General features: G+C 47.8%; 1 protein-coding gene across 4 annotated transcripts in view; it reads left to right on the forward strand.

Annotated features, from left to right (window-relative positions):
* Positions 1 to 20763, forward strand: part of MYO1C (myosin IC) — a 49016-nt gene extending 28253 nt beyond the window's left edge. For all 4 annotated transcript variants that reach the window (XM_056506755.1, XM_056506758.1, XM_056506756.1 and 1 more), the window contains exons 2-32: positions 2564 to 2719; positions 3113 to 3228; positions 6154 to 6352; positions 7634 to 7714; positions 8389 to 8568; positions 8762 to 8860; positions 9071 to 9184; positions 9603 to 9674; positions 9888 to 10011; positions 10222 to 10300; positions 10879 to 10984; positions 11289 to 11369; positions 11712 to 11803; positions 12344 to 12438; positions 12569 to 12615; positions 12824 to 12904; positions 13055 to 13160; positions 13625 to 13742; positions 13936 to 14049; positions 14226 to 14302; positions 14410 to 14478; positions 14709 to 14793; positions 14991 to 15150; positions 15813 to 15896; positions 16901 to 16994; positions 17104 to 17159; positions 17576 to 17711; positions 18217 to 18287; positions 18514 to 18611; positions 18766 to 18865; positions 19346 to 20763. In XM_056506755.1, coding sequence (XP_056362730.1) covers positions 2594 to 2719; positions 3113 to 3228; positions 6154 to 6352; positions 7634 to 7714; positions 8389 to 8568; positions 8762 to 8860; positions 9071 to 9184; positions 9603 to 9674; positions 9888 to 10011; positions 10222 to 10300; positions 10879 to 10984; positions 11289 to 11369; positions 11712 to 11803; positions 12344 to 12438; positions 12569 to 12615; positions 12824 to 12904; positions 13055 to 13160; positions 13625 to 13742; positions 13936 to 14049; positions 14226 to 14302; positions 14410 to 14478; positions 14709 to 14793; positions 14991 to 15150; positions 15813 to 15896; positions 16901 to 16994; positions 17104 to 17159; positions 17576 to 17711; positions 18217 to 18287; positions 18514 to 18611; positions 18766 to 18865; positions 19346 to 19372 — 3087 coding nt within the window. In that variant the 5' untranslated portion in view covers positions 2564 to 2593 and the 3' untranslated portion in view covers positions 19373 to 20763. The remainder of the gene's footprint in view (positions 1 to 2563; positions 2720 to 3112; positions 3229 to 6153; positions 6353 to 7633; positions 7715 to 8388; positions 8569 to 8761; positions 8861 to 9070; positions 9185 to 9602; positions 9675 to 9887; positions 10012 to 10221; positions 10301 to 10878; positions 10985 to 11288; positions 11370 to 11711; positions 11804 to 12343; positions 12439 to 12568; positions 12616 to 12823; positions 12905 to 13054; positions 13161 to 13624; positions 13743 to 13935; positions 14050 to 14225; positions 14303 to 14409; positions 14479 to 14708; positions 14794 to 14990; positions 15151 to 15812; positions 15897 to 16900; positions 16995 to 17103; positions 17160 to 17575; positions 17712 to 18216; positions 18288 to 18513; positions 18612 to 18765; positions 18866 to 19345) is intronic.
* The last annotated feature ends 115 nt before the right edge of the window (positions 20764 to 20878 follow it).

Below are 20878 nucleotides of genomic sequence, written 5' to 3' on the forward strand. Positions count from 1 at the left end.
GTTATTTTAATTTATTCAGTGCCTTACTGTCACATTCATCATTCTGTAGGAACATATGGTCATCAGTGTGATTATTTTTTCTTAAGTAGTATCTTCCCTCCCCACTTCCTTTTTTCTGCATGACTGTTCTGTTTCCATTTTGCAGAAAGGGTTTATTTTCACCTCATTTTATGGCCCATCTGCTGGTGTCAGTGGCAGTGAAACAGTTAACCCTGACATTTGGAGCTGGTGGTAGACTTGGACATATGCAATAAAGCAAAATGCTGGCATGGAGCAGTGCCTGTTGCTCAGCTCTGGATATATTTGCACTGAACTCGGGCTTGGGAGGGTAAAAGACAGAGTAAAGTTTATATTCTGGAGGCTCTGACTGCATCACATCCCCTGGGCACATTAAATTATCTCCCAAAATGCTGCTTTCAGTCACACTGGTTTGGCTTTTGTTTGGTTTCAGGCTGGCTGCAGATTGGAGGTGGTTGTTTTGTTCTCACGGCGAGGGGTTGGAGTTGAATGAGGAGACAAAATCTGGAGGAAACCGAAAGTTCTTGGCCTTAAATGCCTGTCCCAGAGGAGGCAGGAGTGGAATTTTCTGTGCTGGGATGGGTTGGCTCTTCCCTGCATCACACAGCTGGGATCACTTTGTCCTGCCTGCAGGGAGGGGCTGATGAAAGAGCTGCTCAAGTGACGTTTTCTGTGAAAATCTTCAGGATTCTGTAAACTGGGATTAACTGGGCCAGGGTGGAAGTTTCTCCTCAGTCCTTGTTGAGGCAGCTGTGTTGTAAATTTACCCACTTGAAAAGGGGTTCTTTTCCTTTGGTTTTGCCTTTGTTCTCATCACCTTGGCCAAACCTGCTCTGACAGAAGGATTCCAGTTTCTAGGCAGAGTTCATTTCTGTGTGATTTATCTCTGTTTTCCTTTCCTTATCTCACCACCTTCCTTCTCCAAGGGTTATCCCTTTTCTCCTCACCTTGGCAAAAAGGGTAGAGACAACAGAGCATTTTGCTGGAGCTGTGAAGGACTTGGCTTGGAAAATTTGGCCATTTTAGAATGATTACTTCATGACAGTATCTGCAGAATTCCTCCCAGGCTGGGTCTTTCCAAGCTTAGAATTCAGGCCTTCCAGACCATGAGACTAATTGGAAAAAATAAAACAGGAAATCAAATGATGTTTCTTTGTGGTGTTTGAGCCATTAGAGTGGGTCTGGATTTGAGATTTCCAGAAGGAACTGATTTTCCTATCTGAAAACTGCTGGATTGAGACAATCACTTCTGCCCTGGCTTACAGGGAGGAAACCAATCAGAACTTGCAGAAATAGGCTAAAACTGCATTTACTAATCATTTACCCAATCAAAAAAACATTTACCAAGAAATTGGTGAGTCAAAACAACTGAGACTGAGGGTATTTGCACCTGTTGTGACCCAAATTGATACTTCAGTGACTCTTGTTTTTATTACTGTTCAACAGAACTTCAGGTAAATTTTCTTCCTGACCAAGGCTGGGTTTATTTTTCTCTCTGCACATCATCAATCCCTGTAATTTGATCACTTTTACATCTTGGGAAGGTGCAGAAAGGAGCTCAGTAAAAGTCATCTGCATCATTGTGCAGGTCTGGCATTCCCAGTTTGGGATGGGTGTCTGGGATTGCTGTTGGTGCTCGAGCCTGCTTTAGGAACAGACCCCTCTGGTGTTTGTGCAACATCCCAAAATATCTCTTAGTGCCTTAGGGAAATGGTTTAGGAGAAGAGTGAGCACTTTGCAAGGTAAGAGGGTTGAGGAAGACAAGGAAATGCACACAGGGTTGGGGCAGAGGGTTTCACACGTTGTTCCTCTGCCTCCTGTGGTGCCTCTCATCTTCTCCATCTCTGTCCCCTGAGTAGAGATTTCCCCAGCCAGCAGCCACTGAGTCACCCCTGGGTGCAGATTTCCCCTCCCTGCTTACAGTGAGGTCAGGAGTCAGCAGATGAGTGCTTTCCACAGATGTGTCTCAACCATTGGGGCTGAAAATGTCACCCTTAACAGGGGACAGGGGTGGGAGTCTTGGTGTCAGGTCTAAAGTCAGAGGTGCAGAAATGCCCTTTTCTCATTTCTTCTCAATTTTCTCAGGATTTTCCCACTGGGTGCCTTGCTAAGGCTCTTAAGTTGGTCAGCAGTGTGAAGCTGTTTGCTTCTGAGATGAATCATCATTAGTCATGAAAGATTCTTACCTCGAAACAGCTTCCCCTTGTGAAATTAGAGAGAGAACACATTTCAGTGTCCCTGGGAAAGGAAATCCCAGTTTTATTCTCTTTACCAAACATTTGTTTCTGTGATTGATTTGAAGTTATTGGAACTTCAGCAGTAATTTTCCCCCAATGCTGATTTGTCTTCCCTCAAAGCAATTAGAGCAGACAACTGATGCAGTGCTGTAATCACTGTGTTCATCAGCAGCAGCGGGATTGTTTTAACATCCCACTTCAATATCTCATTTCAATACGGTTATCCAAGGGTAACTGTGGTTCTTGTGGACTCTGGGAGCTGCCTGCAAGCCCTGAGCCATCCCAGTTTCCCTGTGTTCTGCTTGCAGGGGTTGGGAGCCAACGGCATCCGGCTGAGCATGGAGAGCGCTCTGACCGCCCGCGACCGGGTGGGTGTGCAGGACTTTGTGCTGCTGGAGAACTTCACCAGCGAGGCTGCATTCATTGAGAACCTGAGGAAACGCTTCAAGGAGAACCTCATCTACGTGAGTAGCACAGGGACAGTCACCACAGTGTCCCTCAGTGAGCTGGGCTGTGCCTGCTGCACGGGGCTGTGCTCTGCCTGGGCTTTGGGGGTCACTCACTTCCACCAGCGCCAGGCTTGACCTGGATCCTAAATGTATATAGGAATAACCAGCATTGTGGCTTGTTGGAAACCCTAAAACCATTTTGGGGGGCTTTTTACCCAGCAAGGGTAACATGGCTGGCCCAGCTCCAGCAGTGTCCCTCTCCCAGAGCTGAGAGTTCTCTGCCTCAGCACCCCTGGTCCTGGTTTGCAGCATCCCCAGCACAGCAGGACGAGTGTCCAGCCCCCAGGGACACCTGAGCTCTGCCTCCCCACCTCCTGGAACCTCCCTGCTTTTTGCTGTGTGTTTCAGACCTACATAGGCTCAGTGCTGGTGTCAGTGAATCCCTACAAGGAGCTGGAGATCTACACCAAGCAGAACATGGAGCGCTACCGCGGCGTCAGCTTCTACGAGGTGTCTCCCCACCTGTGAGTGGCTGCAGGCAGCTCTTGGCACTCCCACCCACCTGGGACACCTGAAAAAGAGGCAAACTGGCCTTTTCCCTGTCCCTGCTGCAGCCCTGGATCCTCTGGAGGGTGGTGTGAGGTTTCTGTTGCTGTTCCTCTCTCCAAAGAGGATGAGTTGCCTTTGCAGGAGCAGTATTTGGAAAGGGAGTTGGTTCCTTCCTGGCTGCAGGAACAGAGTTGCTTACCCAGCCCTGGCAGGACAGGAGTTCATTGTTCCAGGGTTATTTGGGGTCTCTGTGTCCGGGGCTGAGTAGGGGAAAGAGTTTCTGGTGTGTGGGGGTTTCTTTCCTACCTCTGCTGTTCCTGCCTGACCAATATTTATCTGGTATTTCCCTTGTTGCTAAGATACCATCAGCCTGTTGGAACAAGGAATGTATTTATTTACATGGTCTGGCTTGGTGAGCTTTCCCAATTTCCCATTAAAAAAAAAATAGTTTGAGGTTTAAAGTTATTTTTGAAAGCATTTGGATTTTTTTTTTTTGTCAGGCTGAAAGATAAAAAAAAGAGACCTGAGGCCACATGGCTTCAAAATGGTTTTTTTTAGGACTAAGGGCCAAATTCTGAGCACCTCTTGGAGGGTTTTTTATGTTGTGTTGTGTTTTGTTGGGCTTTTTTTTTATGATGTCTTGGAAGAGTAAATGATATTATTTATGAGCAAACTATCTGGGTTGTTTCTTTTTGCTGGCACATAGCCCAGGAGAGTAAACAAACCAGAATGTGCTGCAAGCACAGAGAGAGGCAGAAACACAATTACCTGGGGGAGTCTGAGCACTTGAATTTGGGTTAGTTAGGACAAAAATGTGATTTTGACTGGGTGAACCCAGATGGGGCAGAATTAAACCTGCAAAACCCTGCATTCAGACCTGCTCAGTTCACTTTTGCTGTGATCCTAAATGGGGCCTCTGTGCCCTTAGATGTGAATTTTGGGACTCTGGAAAATCCTTGGGACTGTGGCTCTGGTTTTCAGTGTGCAGTGGGCACAGGATGATGGAAGCTGTAAAATGTGCAGCTCCTAAGTGACCCCTGGAGAACTGGCTACTCCTGCTCCCACTGGGAAAGCAGAATCTTGTTAACTGTTTTTGCTGTTCCATTGCATTATTTGATTATATATGCATTTAAAAATCCTCTGAGGAGCATCAAAATGCTGCATCTGCAGTGTAGTCTTCTGGGCTTCTTCAGGTGGTTTTTTTTTTTTTTCCTCTTTCTCCTCTTCTAAAGTGCCTCTAGAAAGCCAAAACACTTCAAGATCTCTGTTCCAGTGTCAGGTTGTTCAAGTGTAGGCCTGAGCACTGGGTTTTGTGGGAAGTGCATCACACTCAGAGGAGGAAATTTATCCCTGTGGGCTTGGAACCCAGCATATTCCAGAGATCTGGCACATCCTGTCCTGTTTCTGGCCTGCAAATGGGACCACAAACATCTTTATTTACAGTGATTCTGTCTGTGCCTGCCTGGAGCTCTGGGGGCCATAAACCACCCCACAAAGGCACAGGGCCCAGAGGCACTTCTTCAAATCCAAATTAAATTTGCATTTATTCAGCTGCTTTCCAAAAGACCCCAGAGGCAGGATCTGGATGGGAAGAGAGGGACATGATGTATTTTGTGGGGTGAGTTTTGTTGCCAAGGGAGCTCATTGGTGTTGCCTTAGCACCAAGTATTAATAGACTTGAGAAGGCCATGGATGTTATTTTGGTGTGATTATTTCTAATTAATAGCACAGAAGGAGAGTTTAAAGAAAAATAAAAAGAAAAAAATGAAAATTTAAACAGCCAAGCTACTAAAGGGCTGTCAGGTATATGAAGATAGGATATCTGCCTGCTGACCACATGTGAGAGATGAAAATGTTCTTAGGGAGGTTGTCTGATGTGAGTTGTCCTTTTCCTCTCCCCCTGAGCAGTTGTCACCTTTGTCACTCATCCCCTGCAGCTCTCTGGTGTTGCAGGAGTATGTGTGACTCTGGGTGTGAGATCCTGTCTGCTCACAGCTCAGAAATGAAAGAAAAGCAGCAGAGGAGGAAGCAGAAGGGCAGGGCCAGCCTCTGTCTGTGAGGCAGGGGAAGTGCCTGGTTTGGGGCAGGATGCTCCCTCATCTCTGGTGGCTTTTCCAGCTCTTCCCACCATCCAGGAGCCACCCAGACAGCAAAATTCTGTTGTGACCTTCTGAACATGTCACCACTTAGAAGATAAGCAAGAAAAAAACACCAGTGGAGAACAAGGTGTTTCCTGAGTGCAAAACCTTTCTGTCCCATGGGACCAGCGTTGGCACATCATTTATATTTAGAAAAGCCAGCTGATTGCACAGTTTAGTTAGAAAAAAAAAGTCATAAGAACAGCGTCAAAGACTCAAAGAATTTGATGATTTGTCAGACAGACAGAAGGTTAAGGTGTGACCTGAGGTGTCAGGGTTGTCACCAGGAGCTGTGATGTCACCCAGCCCATGGCCCGGGGCAGTTTGGGGTGTCTGTGCCAGGATTCCCCAGGCTCTCTCCCAGCCCGGGGCAGTTTGGGGTGTCTGTGTCCATCTCTCCCAGCCCATGTCCCGGGCAGTTTGGGGTGTCTGTGCTGATCTGATCTCTCCCAGCCCGTGTCCCCGGGCAGTTTGGGGTGTCTGTGCTGATCTGATCTCTCCCAGCCCATATCCCGGGGCAGTTTGGGGTGTCTGTGTCCATCTCTCCCAGCCCATATCCCGGGGCAGTTTGGGGTGTCTGTGCTGATCTGATCTCTCCCAGCCCATATCCCGGGGCAGTTTGGGGTGTCTGTGTCCATCTCTCCCAGCCCGTGTCCCGGGCAGTTTTGGGGTGTCTGTGCTGATCTCTCCCAGCCCGTGTCCCCGGGCAGTTTGGGGTGTCTGTGCCGGCCCAGCAGAGCCCTGACCCGGCTGTCCCTGCAGCTACGCCATCGCAGACAACTCGTACCGGTCTCTGCGCACCGAGAGGAGGGACCAGTGCATCCTCATCTCCGGGGAGAGCGGCGCCGGCAAGACCGAGGCCACCAAGAAGATCCTGCAGTACTACGCTGTCACCTGCCCTGCCAGCCAGCAGGTGGAGACCGTCAAGGACCGCCTGCTGCAGTCCAACCCCGTCCTGGAGGTAATGCCACGGGGTCCTGCTTTCCCAGCCTGTCCTGGCCGTGCTGTGTGGGCACCTCACCGGGAATCCTGCTCTGATTCCTGCCCAGAGCAGTCCTGGCCCTGCCAGCCCGACAGGGGCAGTTGTGGCATGGCTGGGGTGTGGGGAAAGAGGGGATTTGGGGTGGGAGGAGCTCTGGGTCGCTGCAGGGCTCTGCCATGGGGCACATGGCAGTGGGCAGCTCAGTCAGGCTGGGTTCGTTTTCTGGTGCTGTGGTGTCCTCTAGTGTCCAGCCCCAGCTGTGTGCAGTGCCCTGAGAGAGACATCCCTGTGCCCTGGATCCCTGAAACCCTGTGTCCTGTAGCCCTGGATCCCTGTTTCCTATATTCCTGGATCCCTGGATCCTGTGCCCTGTATCCCTGTATTCTGTATCCCTGTGCCCCAGATCCCTGAATCCCTGTGTACTGGATCCCTGTATCCCATATCCCTGTATCTTGTACCCATATCCCTGTATCCTTGTGCCTTGTATCCTATATCCCATATCCCATATCCCTGTATCCAATATCCCTGTATCCTGTGCCCTGTATCCCTATGCCTTGTATCTCATATCCCTGTATCCCATATTCCATATCCGTGTATACCATATTCTTGTATCCCTGTATCCCATATCCCTATGCCCTGTATCCTGTGTCCCTGTATCCCATATCCCTGTATCCCACATCCCTATGCCCTGTATCCTGTGTTCCTGTATCCCTGTATCCCATATCCCTGTATCCCTGTATCCAATGTCCCTATATCCCTGTATCCTGTGCCCTGTATCCCTGTATCTCATATCCCTATATCCCATATCCCTGTATCCCATATCCCTATGCCCTGTATCCTGTGTCCCTGTATCCTGTATCCCATATCCCTGTATCCCATATCCCTATATCCCTGTATCCTGTGCCCTGGATCCCAGCAGAGGTGATCCCAGCAGCAGCAGAGCCCTGCAGCCCCTGTGGCAGGGAGCTGTGGTGCCAGAGGAGAAGGGAGAGGCTGTCAGACGTGGCATGTGCTGTCAGCAGTGCAGTGGCATTCAGTCAGCCTGCAGGGGGGTGGGAGTGTTTTCCCAGGATCTTCCATCTGCCCTGCCTGCACAGGGTGTGAAATCAGTGTCAGGATTCAGGGAGCAATCTCTTTCCTTCTGGGTTTCCAGGAAGGAAAATCCTAGGCTGTAAATTAGTAACTGGCAGCTTCATCCAAGTGTTTATAAATAATCTGATTTGGAACTCTTTTATTTTTCCCTGATTGTTTTCATTTCAGGCCTTTGGAAATGCAAAAACTCTTCGGAACGACAACTCCAGTCGGTTTGGGAAGTACATGGATGTGCAGTTTGATTACAGGGTAACTTGGACTCTGCTTTATATTTCAGGGCTGGCCCCAGTTACAGGAGTTCTCTTTGTGTTTTTGTATTGTTGTGTGTGTGTGTAGTGAGTGATTTGCATTTCTTGGTGGCAGCATAAGCAGAGCCTGTGGTAGCATAGTTTGGGTCCAGAGGGTTTTATGGCACTCACTCTCCGTTATTCCTCCCTTATTTGTCTCTATAAGAGGATACTGAGATCAAACCCTTCTATTTCCAGAGTATTTTATTTCTAGTTCTCTGTGCCAATGGATACCCCCCAAGTAAATCCACATAAACCAGCTGAGAGATCTGAGGATAATCCCTGTCCTGGGTAACTTTGCACAGTGTTTGTGTCCACTCTGATCCCAGCAAGGTGGGCACAGTGCAGGAGCTGGGGAATTCAGCACTGCCATCCTCCAGGCCTTTAGGTCTCCTTTAATCCCTCCACACTCAGTTTTGGTGCTTTCCCTTCGTGGTGAATTCCTGGAAGGAATTTTAGCTCACTCAAATCACCCCCGTGCTGGAGCTGACACAGAGCTTGTGGCACACAATGGCAGATCATTTTCTGGGTTTTGTGGGCTTTTCCTTCAGATCTTGTCTTTGAACAGACTACCAAGAAGCAGAAACATTTTCCCCTGTGCTGAAGGACTCTTTCCACGTGTCTGGTTTGGTTTAGGGGGCTCCTGTTGGGGGCCACATCTTGAACTACCTCCTGGAGAAATCCCGAGTTGTGCACCAGAACCACGGCGAGAGGAACTTCCACATCTTCTACCAGCTGCTGGAAGGAGGGGAGGAGGATCTGCTGAGGAGGCTGGGCCTTGAGAAGAACCCACAGCAGTATCACTATTTAGTAAAGGTGAACATTAATTAGAATTCTTAAAATATTATATTACAGGACTGGGATATCTCCAATTGTCTTTGTATTTTCTTTCCCTGACTTCAGAAATAGCTCTGAGGTGACTGCTATAAAAAGAAACACAATGCATTGAGCATGGATAATGTGTCTTTGATGATTATTTACTTGTTTATATCAAACTGTGTCATTTTAGGGTCACTGTGCAAGGGTCAGTTCCATAAATGACAAAAATGAGTGGAAGATCATGAGGAGAGCCCTGTCTGTCATCGGCTTCAATGACAGTGAGGTGGAGGTGAGGTTTAGCAGCACAGATCTTCCTACTTTTAAGGATTTTTTTTTCTGCTTTGATTTAGGATTTCTGATTGAAATCAGTGAATCAATTCATAGTTAACAAAAATCCTGACAGAGATACAAAATGCTCTCCAAAGAAGCGAATTACCATAAAAACCTTTCTGTGTGTTCATTCCATCATCCTGATTTTTGCCTGTTGCTTCCATGGCAGGATTTGCTGAGCATTGTGGCCAGTGTCCTGCACCTGGGGAATGTCCAGTTTGCTGCTGATGAACAGGGGAATGCTCAGGTCACTACAGAGAATCAGATTAAATACTTGGCCAGGGTGAGTATCACCAGTGAGGGAGGTATTACAGGGAAGGTGAATTGTAGATTCCTTATTTTGAACTTGATATCATTATATAATTTTAGACTGTGATTTAGAAGTTCTCATAAATTTCACTTTTATTTCACCAAAATAAAATGCAAATATTATCATCAAACCCATTTAATTGACAACTTCTGTATTTCCCACCTCACCCACCACTGCCTTGAGGTTTCCACCTTTGGAATAGACTCTGGAAATTTTTTCCTTTGCTTGGTCACTTCCTTTCAGCCAATTGATTTGTTATCTCATACCCCTGCCAAGGAAGGGAGGGAGGGATTGATGCTGCAGAGTTGTTCAATGTGAGGAGGAAATGAAGGGTTCTTTCACTGGGCTGGCATTTTAGGAAAATGGAATTAATTGAATCTCCTGCTTGCAGCTGCTGGCAGTGGATGGCTCTGTTCTTCGGGATGCACTGATCCACAAGAAGATCATAGCAAAAGGGGAGGAGGTGAGAACATCCCTGGGGGGTTGGGAGGCAGAAGGATTGAAATGAACCAGCTCTGGAGCAGCTCCCTGTCACCTCTCACAGGAGGGTGTCCTGCAGGGATCCCTCTGGTGACTTCACCACGAGCAGGATGCTTTTCAGTGGCTGTTGAAGGGGAGAAGGGGATCCCTTGGTCTGGGGGGCTGCTGAGTGGTTTTTTTGTGCTCCTGCCTGCAGCTGGTGAGTCCCCTGAACCTGGAGCAGGCAGCCTACGCCAGGGACGCCCTGGCCAAGGCCGTCTACGGCCGCACCTTCTCCTGGCTGGTCAGCAAGGTCAACAAATCCCTGGCTTACAAGGCAAGTGAACCTCCTGTCTGTTCATTTCCAGCCTAATGGAAAAGCAATTCCCAAATCTTTCAGCTGCAAAGCGAGCTCCATGCTTTTAGTCATGTCTAAATTAATTTGTTTTCCAAATTGTGCAATGAACGCTGTGATTAGATGATGGAGATCCAGGGATGGCTCATAGCTGTGAGTAAATACCTACATCTGTTTTCTGCTCTGTTGCAGGAAGAGAAGTTTCCAGGCTGGAGAAGTACAACAGTTCTAGGACTGCTGGACATCTATGGGTTTGAGGTTTTCCAGCACAACAGGTTTGTATTGATGAATTCTGGATTACATTATTCAGTTATGGTGTTTTCTCATTTTATTCCATTTCTTAGTAGAAGAGGTGGCATTTAATGTCAGGACATCAGGTGAAAACCTGACAATCACAGGGCTTCTAGCACTTAGGACATCCAGCTAATAATTAGCATTTACAGCTATTAATGGTCCTGGTATTTTTAATAAACTGTGGTTTCTTGGGTGTATTCATGCCTTACCTTGAGCTGTGCCTTTGTCCAGCTCTCTCTGGTGACTGTTGTGGCATCTCCCCACAGTGGTGATTAACCTGGGGATGGGACTGGCAGGGTCTGGAGCCTCCCTGGCAGGCAGCACTGAACCAAGGCTCTCAAATTTGCAGTGTTATTTGGCCTCCATGTTCCATCCTTCATGTTCATTTTTCCCTCCTTCTGGAACTCTTTGAGTTCCCCTAAATAATAAACTTACTAAATGCATACAGTCAGTAAATAAACACAAAAATCTATTTATCTTGATTTACTGTATCCCTGCTGCTCCCACTGTTTGTACCTCCTGTACAAACAGTGACTATTTTTCTGATTTTTCTTTGCAGCTTTGAGCAGTTTTGTATTAATTATTGCAATGAGAAGTTGCAGCAGCTCTTCATAGAGCTCACCCTGAAGTCAGAGCAGGAGGAGTACGAGTCCGAGGGCATCGCGGTAAGAGCCCAGATCCCCCTTCCCTCCTCCAGGGATCCTGGCACCATCTCCCACTCAGGGAATTAAAGAACTTCCCCTTTTCCCTTCTTTCTGAAACCCTGGTAACTGTGTGAGACAGCTGGAAGTGAGTAATGCCATCCCAAGCTTTTACCCTGGTTTTAATAAAGGCAGTGTTAGGAAAACAAATGTGATGAGTGAAAAAGCTTTGACAGAAAGATGAAGTCAGGTGCTCTCTGAAATGTTCTGAAATTTCTTTTCCAGTCTTGAGTTGTTTTCACCTAAGTATGATTTCTTGTCTTTGCAGTGGGAACCAGTTCAGTATTTCAATAACAAAATAATTTGTGATTTGGTGGAAGAGAAATTCAAAGGCATCATTTCTATTTTGGTGAGTTAAAGACAATTTTTTGAATTAGAAATTCCAGGCAGCAGTGTAGTGGAAAACAAGGGGGGGAACATGGGAAAAAATCAGTTTATGTTGGAAGTGTTTGAGTAGGTGGGAAGAGCAATAATACACTGAATAGTGACACCATGAAGTCACTGCATCACCTCCATGGGCTCTGGGGAAAGCAGCTCCAAATCCTCCTCTGGAAGGAGGGAAATGTTTTCCTTTTCAGCTCTAGAATTCTTCATTTATTGAGCTCCCTGTGGAAAGGCCAAAGAGCCAAACTGGGGCAGAGTTTGTGAGGCAGAGCCCAGTCAGAAATCCCTGGAATTTGTGTGTTTGTAGGATGAGGAGTGTCTGAGACCTGGGGATGCCACAGACACGACATTCTTGGAGAAACTGGAGGAGACTGTGAAAAACCACCCTCATTTTCTCACGTGAGTGTTCCCTCAGCTGAGGGATTCCAGTGTGTGAATAACATCCTCACCGTGCTGGGTCCCACATAAAAGATGATAAGTTTGTTTTGCAAAGAGATTTGACTGATATTTAAGATAATATAAAACAGGTTGTCAATGCTTAAATGCCTGACTGAGCTTCAGAATGCAATAGGGGCAACAAAACTGTTACTGACTCACCTCTCACCTTGCAGATTAATCACTTCAGTTTTGGAGCTCCAAATGTCTGTTTATTCTGAATGTTCTGCTTTTATTCTGAATGCTCAGTGTAGGATGTTATGTGCACACAGAACCACTCTGCAAGGAACACTTAAACTCCCCTTTAATTAAACATAAACACATTTAATGACACTTCTGTGATGTGCTGGTGGATAAATTTATTTACCTGAAAATCACCAAGTCCAGTTTACATTCCTTGCTCACCTTTGCACAGTCCCCCTCCAGGACTGAATGTCCTGGTGCCTTTTGAAGTGAATCCTGCAGGATTTTGTTTCTCCTGAAGGTTTTTTGCTCCCTCCCCAGGCACAAACTCGCCGACCAAAAGACGCGCAAGTCGCTGGGGCGGGAGGAGTTCCGGCTCTCGCACTACGCCGGGGACGTCACCTACAGCGTAGCAGGTAACTCAGGAACAACAAAATACATCAAAAATACATCCCCACATCATTGATCAACCAGGTTGCATTCAAATCTCAAATCCCTGCCTTGAAGCTCCAGTGGAACAGCCTGAGTGGTTTGTTTTTCTTGCAGGTTTTCTAGATAAAAACAACGACCTTCTCTTCCGGAACCTGAAGGAGGTGAGTGTGGAGAGGTTTCCAGGAGACTGAGGAGTTGGGTTTAAAATGAGGTGGCACCTGAGGGAAAGGATTCTTCTGGACTCCACCTGGAGGCTGTGTCCACTCTGATTGAGATCCCAGTGTTCATTTTGTTATTTTCAATAGTTTTGTCCTCAGGTTTCTCTGTTAGTTCTCTGTACTTCATGTCTGAAAACATCTCTCTCTGCAGACCATGTGCAACTCAGAGAACCCCATCATAAACCAGTGCTTTGATAGGACAGAGCTGACAGACAAAAAGAGACCTGAAACGGTGAGAACTCACGAGCTGGAGGGGGCTGTGGTTGTTCCCTCTTCTTAAAACATAAACTCTGTGACATGATCTGAATTCATATTCTGCTGGTCTGCAGTTAGCTCCAAGTCATCCCTTCATGTTTTCGTGCTTTTCTTTTTTTTCTCCTAGGCAGCAACTCAGTTCAAAAACAGCCTCGCCAAGCTCATGGAAATCCTGATGTCCAAAGAGCCCTCCTACATTCGCTGCATGAAACCCAACGATGCCAAACAGGCTGGTATGGCCCTGGGGACAGAGGCAGAGCACTGAGAGGAGCCACATGAAGCCCTGCACGATTTTGGGTTCATTTTGGGTCTGTGCCTGAGCTCCTGGAGGGAGGGGTGGCAGTGCCAGCAGCCAGGAATTGCAGTGGGAGCACTGCTCTTGGGTAGAGGAAGGTCGTGGTTAAAGTCAGGAATTACTGACCTGTGTAAATTCATTATCATGTCCTTATTCTCCCTCAGTTTTGGTTCCTCTATGCATAAAACATCCCAAAAGGAAAATTTCATTTTGGTGCTAAATCTAAGTAATTAAAAAGGGATGGGGAGAGGAGATACAAAGTTGTGTGGGACTTGTGCTGTGAGGATTCATTGGAGGTTAAAGAGAATTGTGTGAGATCCAACAAGAGCTGAGCACTGCCCTTCTCTAGAGCAGGGGCAGCTGTGCCCTGATTGTGTTTCTCCATTTCCCTGCCCTGCCCAGATCGATTTGATGAGGTGCTGATCCGACACCAGGTGAAGTACCTGGGGCTGATGGAGAACCTGCGGGTGCGCAGAGCCGGCTTCGCCTACCGCAGAAAATACGAGGTGTTCCTGCAGAGGTGAAAACTTTGCAATTCTTCCCTCTGCTGCTCCCTCTCCCTGAGCTTCCTCCCATTGGTGTTGAGGCTGGGAGCTGTTACAGCACAGGGGCACTTTACCACCTTGAGGGATGAGAATCTTGGCCTCTCTCCCTTCCTCTCCCTCCTTGGATTGCACTTCTCTCCCTAAGCTTTCTCTCCTGCCAATGCCCAGGTACAAATCCCTGTGTCCAGAGACGTGGCCCACGTGGGATGGGCGGCCCTATGATGGGGTGGCTGTGCTGGTGAAGCATCTTGGCTACAAACCAGAAGAATACAAAATGGGACGGTCAGTTCTGTGTGCTCAATTTGAGGTTATGAATCACTGCATCTCCCTGTTGTTCCTTTGAAATAAAATAAAGCTTTTCTAGATAATGGGGGAAGGAAAGATTACAGAGCTCAAAGGGGATGCCAAAAGCAAGTTGCTCCAGCATGTAAAATGTAATTCTGCATTTCTATTTTCAGAACAAAGATTTTTATCCGCTTTCCTAAGACCTTGTTTGCGACAGAAGATGCTCTGGAAGTGAGGAAGCAGAGTCTGGGTGAGGCACTCACACTTGCAGTGGATTTCTATTGAAAAAGTTGAGTCTTTTTCTACTAAAATGTGCTTGGTCACAGTTGCCAATTGTTGCTTTTCTTGCAATTCCAGCCACAAAAATGCAGGCAACGTGGAGAGGATTCTACCGCCGGAAGAAATTCCTGACCATGAAACACTCAGGTATGAGAGAAAGAGGGAGAGATGTTCCCCCGGCACTCCCACAGCAATTCCCATTCTTTTACTGACATTTAGCCCATGTATCATATTACTAAAAACTCATATTCTTGCCCCACTGAAAGCTGGTTATTTCCAGAGTGGGTTTTCCTGAGCATTTTTGGTGCCAGTTTTGTGTGGAGTCAGTTTGGGGATGAAGGAGCTCCCTTAATGCAAAATCTTTGTGTTGTTTCCAGCCATCACCATCCAGTCCTGGTGGAGGGGAACCCTGGGACGCCGAAAAGCTGCCAAGAGGAAATGGGCAGTGGAGACAATCAGGAGGTGTGTGAAGAGCAGCCCAAGCCCTCAAACATCACACTCCTTAACAATAAGATGCTAAAAATAAACTTTCTTGTCACTACAGAGTTTTTTTAAAATAAATTAAAACTATTAAATAAAGCTCAGGAAACAGAACCTTTAAATACCACTAATTTTGATGGCTTTTAAAAATTTTCTAACAGTATTTTCCACACCCACAGGTTCATTAAAGGCTTCATTTACCGGAACCACCCGCGGTGCCCAGAGAACGAGTATTTCCTGGATTACATCAGATTCTCCTTCCTCATGAACCTCAAGAGGAACTTACCAAAAAATGTCTTGGACAAATCCTGGCCAACTCCTCCCCCATCACTGTGTGAGGTGGGAATGAGCCCTGGGATGTGGGAGGGGAATGCAGGCCTAGAGGATTGCAGTTTCTTGGAGCATGGTGCTGTTGCAACACCATTTTCTCCTGGGTTTCTCATCCATTTCTGAAATTTCCTTTGATTAACAAATTCATTTCCCTCCGTTGCTCTTAGTATTCTGCATCTGCTTGAATTGTTTGATCTGCTCAAAACAAAATATTGCAGAAAATCCCAGTTACCTTATCCAAAGAATTGTTTGGATTGAAGGTACAGCTGGAAGGAAGGGCACAGCAGTGCAGAGAGGAGGGATCCTGGTGTTTATTCCCCCTTCTAAAGCAGCTGGAGAAGTCCCAGGGCAAACCCTCAGAGAGAAAGGCAAAAAATCAACTAGTTATTATTTAATTGTAGGTCAGGAAACAGCTTTTTAACCCAGCAGTGCATTTTCTGCAGTTGCTGCTGCTCTGTTGGGTTTGTCAGTGGTTCTGGGCTGTTGGGTTTTTGTCCCTGTTGGTTTGTGTCTTGTGCGTTTATTTCTGGGCTGTTGGATATGTCCCTGTGGGTTTGTTTCTGGGCTGTTGTTGGTTTGTGTCCTGTGGGTTTGTCAGTGTTTCTGGGCTGCTGGATGTGTCCCTGGCCTGGCCCCAGCTCTGACTGTCCCCTCTCCCCTGGGCTCCCCAGGCGTCGCAGCTCCTGCGCAGGCTCTGCATGCAGAACATGGTCTGGACCTACTGCAAGAGGATCAGCCCCGAGTGGAAGCAGCAGGTACAGGGCTCCTCTGCAGGGTTTCCTCACATTCCCAAGGGCAGAACTCACAAGGAATGGGGGAGAGGAGCAGCTGGATGGGACTCAGGGCATTCAGGCTGTGAATTGCTGCTTTCTGGGGTGCCACAGGAACAGAGGCACTGGTTTGGGTTTAGGTCAGACACAAAACACTAAAAGCCTGGAATGTGCACAGAAGAAACCCCATTCTATACATATTTCAATAGGTACTATTTAGACAGGCTGTGGAGCCAAGCCCCCACATAATTTCTCTATTGAAAGGCCCTGCTACTCTGCCCATGGAAGCTAAAAATATAAGGAGCTGCATTATTCTGCCTGTACCATGTAAAGTAGAGAGTAAGAATCCTGCAGACACAAACCCAGTCATTTTCCAAACAGAGAAGTTACAGGAGCAGTTTCAGCTGCTCTGTTGTAGCTAAAAATAATAAAAATTATACTGAGATTTGATTCATCTCATGGAAAGGTAGGGGGAGGGAGTTTTTGTATTAAAAAAAAAAAAGTTCAGTAAAGAGACATAATAGGAGATATTGGCTGTGACTGCCATGAAGGTTTTTCATTGCACAATCTCTCACCTCCTGGAATGAAAGGCTGGGGCTGAGCCTGTGATTAAGGACATGGGATTAACCCAGCTCAGCAGCTGCTTTCCCCCAGCAAACCAGACTCACTGATGAGGAGTCTCTTTTATCCCCATTTTTCCCTGTAAATCATCCCAGGTGCCTTGTCCTGTGTCACAGCCTTGGCCCCAAGTACAGCACTGGGCATTTCCCACTTTCCCAGTGCCTGGTTTGTTCTTGGAGCCCAAGGCTCAGGTCACTCACAGGGGCTGGAGCTCTGCCACCTCCAGGGACTGAAAGTTTGGGGTGACCCCTCAGGAACTAAATGATGACTACTAGTAAAACCACAAAGGGAACATCTCTTCTAACAGAAATGTATCTTTTTAATGAGGTGAAATTTTATACTAAACAAGAAAACTTTTGTCCTTGCAGTTGGAACAAAAAGTAATTGCCAGTGAGATTTTCAAGGGTAAAAAAGACAATTATCCTCAGAGTGTTCCCAGGCTCTTCATCAACACTCGACTGGGTGAGTGGGGGGTGCCAAGTTTAACAGGAGGAAGGAAGAGGGGGATTAATGAACTATTTTCTTGCTGGAAATTCCTTTCTGACCCTCCACCCCTTTGTTTTTAATACAGGTAGAGAAGAAATAAATACTAAAATCCTTCAGGCATTAGAAAATGAAGCACTTAAGGTGAGAGATGTGTCCCAGTTTTTTGTCAAGCTCCCAGTTATTCAGCAGAGGGGCAAATTAGATTTCTGGAGAAAGTACAGCAAGAATGTTACCTTGTATTAAGCTTGTAATACTTTAGAGGACAGTCTGGGGAAGAGTTGATGGATTAGAAAGTGGAGATTGGGGCAGTTTAATGATGTTAGTTAAGAAGTGAATGGGTGACAGCTGGAGGGGAAGGGGGAAACCCCCAGAGTGCCACCAAACCTGGGCTCCCCAGGCAGTGCAGCCAGCAGGGTGTGTCCAGAGCTGCTCTGGGCAGTGAGGAAGTTCTGGCACAGAGAATTTGCTGCATTCCCCATTTCCCAAGACCTGGCTGGTGCCTGCTAGGGGCTGGCAGTGCCCCAGGGGGTTCCTGGCCCTGCTCACTCGTGTTTCAGTACGCAGTGCCCGTGGTCAAGTACGACAGGAAGGGCTACAAGGCGAGGGCACGGCAGCTGCTGCTCACCCAGAGCTCGGCCATCGTGGTGGAGGAGTCCAAGATCAAGCAGCGCATCGACTACTCCAACCTGACAGGTGGGAATGGCACAGGCTGGGGCTGGGCACTGCCCTGCTCCTGCCCCTCAGCTGCACTTCAGTATGTACCCTGCAAACTCCAATTTGGCTTTGTCCTGGACAAGAATGGGATGAGCTGATCCTGACAAGCATTTTAGTATCCTGAAATTGCATTTTTCTAAAATGAAGATCCATAAAATGTCACCAAAATGACTTAATCTCCCTCAACCCTCCCCCTGAGTGATTTGCCAGTTGCAGGGCCTGGCCCCGGGGGAGTTGCCCCATTCCTGCACAGCAGCTGCCTGGGCCACTGCTGCAGCTTCTGGCCCTCAGAATATCCGACAGGGACGGGATGCTTAGGGAGGGGAAACTGCCGAGCCTGCAGTGGGGTCACCGCAGCCTCTCCCCTGAGCCCCCTGCAGCCTCTCTCAGCTGTTTGTGTGCAACAGTTGCTGCATTCCTGGGAGGGGCTCTGAGCCCTCCCCAGGTCGGGGCAGTGCTGGTGACACTCCCATCTCTCCCCCAGGCATCTCTGTCAGCAGCCTGAGCGATAACTTGTTTGTGCTGCACGTGCACTGTGAGGACAACAAGCAGAAGGTACCGGGGCTCAGCCCTCCCTCCTCCAGCCCTCTGGAGAAAGGGTGAAAGGCACAGGGAGGAGGGGGTGACTTTCTGCCAGCTCTTTCCCTGTGCTCTCAGCTGGGGCTCAGCAGTGCTTACTCACCCCTCTGCTGCTGTCCCTGTCCCCCTGTTCCTTAGAGCAGGGTAGTTTTGGTACAGTGACACCAAAGCCATGACCCTAAAGCATGGATTCTCCTCCCAGGGAGATGTTGTTCTGCAGAGTGACCACGTGATTGAGACACTGACAAAAACAGCCATTCTGGCCAACAAAATCAACAATGTCAACATCAACCAGGGCAGGTGAGTGACACCAGGGCCCTGCTTCTTCCTGTACTCCATCCAAATGTACCCAATCCAAGGCTCCAGAGCAGATCTCCTGCAGCTCTGGTAACACCCAGCTCCTGCAGAGTCCCACACGCTCACCAGGATTGTTCTCACCCTTTGCCCTTCACAGCATAAAGTTCACAGTAGGACAAGGCAAAGAAGGGATCATCGACTTCATCTCGGGATCAGAACTGCTCATAGCCAAAGCCAAGAACGGGCATCTAACAGTGGTGAGTGTGGGCTGGGATCACTTACCCTGGATCCACCCCAGCATTCTGGCATGGGACACATGCCATGGGGTGTTCCTGCCAGTGGCAGTGCCCTGCTATCCCAGCCTTTCCCCCAGTTGGAGCCAGGCACAGGGCTCCTGCAGCCTCCTCAGCCAGGGATTGACTGCCCTAGCACTCACTTTGTATTTCCACCCCCTAAGATTCATTTACTCCATAGCAAATCAAATTTTAAATACATTTAAAAACTCCAAACAAAATCCTCTCCCCTTCCCAGCTTGGTTGTGGTGATCCTGGCAGTCAGATCAGCCCCACAGCTGGTTTATGCACTTATTCAGAAATCCAGAACAATACCAGACTGTACTGACCCCCCCTGCAGCAGAGCTCCCATTAGGACCAGAGGCTGCCCAGCCTCTGCATGTGCAGGAATTGAAACTTCTGCAGCATTTTGAACACACTTTCACCCCTGTCCTTCTCCTGCAGGTTGCTCCTCGGTTGAATTCCCGATGATGACAAATTCCCTGTCCAGGACCGTTCCCTCCATGGAATTGGCTGAACCTTGCTCCCAGCAAACCCCCCTTCCTCGCTTTGCTCTGTTATTACCAAAGACCTGCACTTTCAGAACGACCACAAAATACATCCTTGCTCTCTTGTCTTACTCTCAGAGTCCCAAACAAAGGCCTTCTCCTCTCTCCTTACCCGACTGAACGTGGGGTCCAGCACAGCATCCCTGCAACCACAGCTCGGGACCTTCAGCTGGGCTTTGAGGGAGAGTTTAAAAGCCCTGATGGAAATGACCAAAATTTGTGCTTATCATCACCAAAAAAAAAAAAAGCACAATCAGAAAACAAGTAACTCTGCTGCTTTCTCAGCCAAATCACTGAAATGCCAAACTTTGTATTCAGAATGTTTTATGAAGAATTTTGCTCGGAGATGTTTTAATGCTTTGTGTTACAAATATAGTGAAGCCATATTGTGTAAATGAGTAAAATCTGTAAATACTTTATAGCCAAGGATGAGATGCACTACGAGAGATGGAGTTGATGTGGAAACTTCTATGTTTTAGATTTGGAATTTTTGTTGTTTTTAGTTTATGGTTACAAGGTATAAACTGAAAAACCCATCATGTAACTTCTTCACTCATCAGGAGCCAGAGACTTTTATCTTTTTGAAGTCATCTGTCCCATTTCTTGCTATTTTTATACCATAGGAATTTTTCATATCCACACAAACACAATGTAATACAAACTGCAGAGGTTACCATGGCTCTGGGCTGGCCATGGGATGAACAGGAGCTTCCCCCCCACCTTTCTTTCCCTGTCTGGGAGTCCCCACTGCCCTTTTCCCACACAGCTCCGCAGGCTCAGAGCAGCACCTTCAGGAAAAATGGCTTTTCCTCTTGTTCCTAGGTGTAACTGGAAGTCTGATTCCCACAGTATTTATACCAGTGCCTCAGTGCTGCCTTACCAGGAGGGCTGGGCACTGGTGCTGCCCCACAGGGACACAGGGGTTGGGTGCTGGCTGCAGCACAGGTTCCTCCTCAGCACTTCTTTAACCCAAACAGCTGCAGGGTGCAGGGCTCCATGGGGAATTCTGCTGCATCCATGGCACAGCTGCACAGCCCAGCCTGTGCATCCTGCTCTACTTGCCTTAGACATCCTTCCCCTTCCCCTCCCTCCTGCTGCAGCCACAGCCAGCCCTGAGTGACTCAGCCACTGCTGCCTCTCACCCTCTGCTCTGGCTCCTGACACGATGCCATTGTCCAGCCCTGCTGTGGGCTGGAATGTGGGATACACTGCAGGCATCCCCCAGCTGTGCTCAGTGTGTGCAGAGCACGCTGCAGATGTTGGTGTATAACCTCTGCCAGACTACGCTGAATAAATTTTTACAAAAAAAACCAACCCCCCTTGTCTTTGGTGCAGTTTCCTTACGTGGCTTAGGGGGAGGCTGACCCCAGCCCCAGCCTGTGTCCATTCCAAGGAGCAGGTTATTCCCAACAGAGCACATAACCTGGGT

The sequence above is a fragment of the Oenanthe melanoleuca genome, chromosome 19 (genome assembly GCF_029582105.1).
Source record: "Oenanthe melanoleuca isolate GR-GAL-2019-014 chromosome 19, OMel1.0, whole genome shotgun sequence".
Taxonomy (NCBI): Eukaryota; Metazoa; Chordata; class Aves; order Passeriformes; family Muscicapidae; genus Oenanthe; species Oenanthe melanoleuca.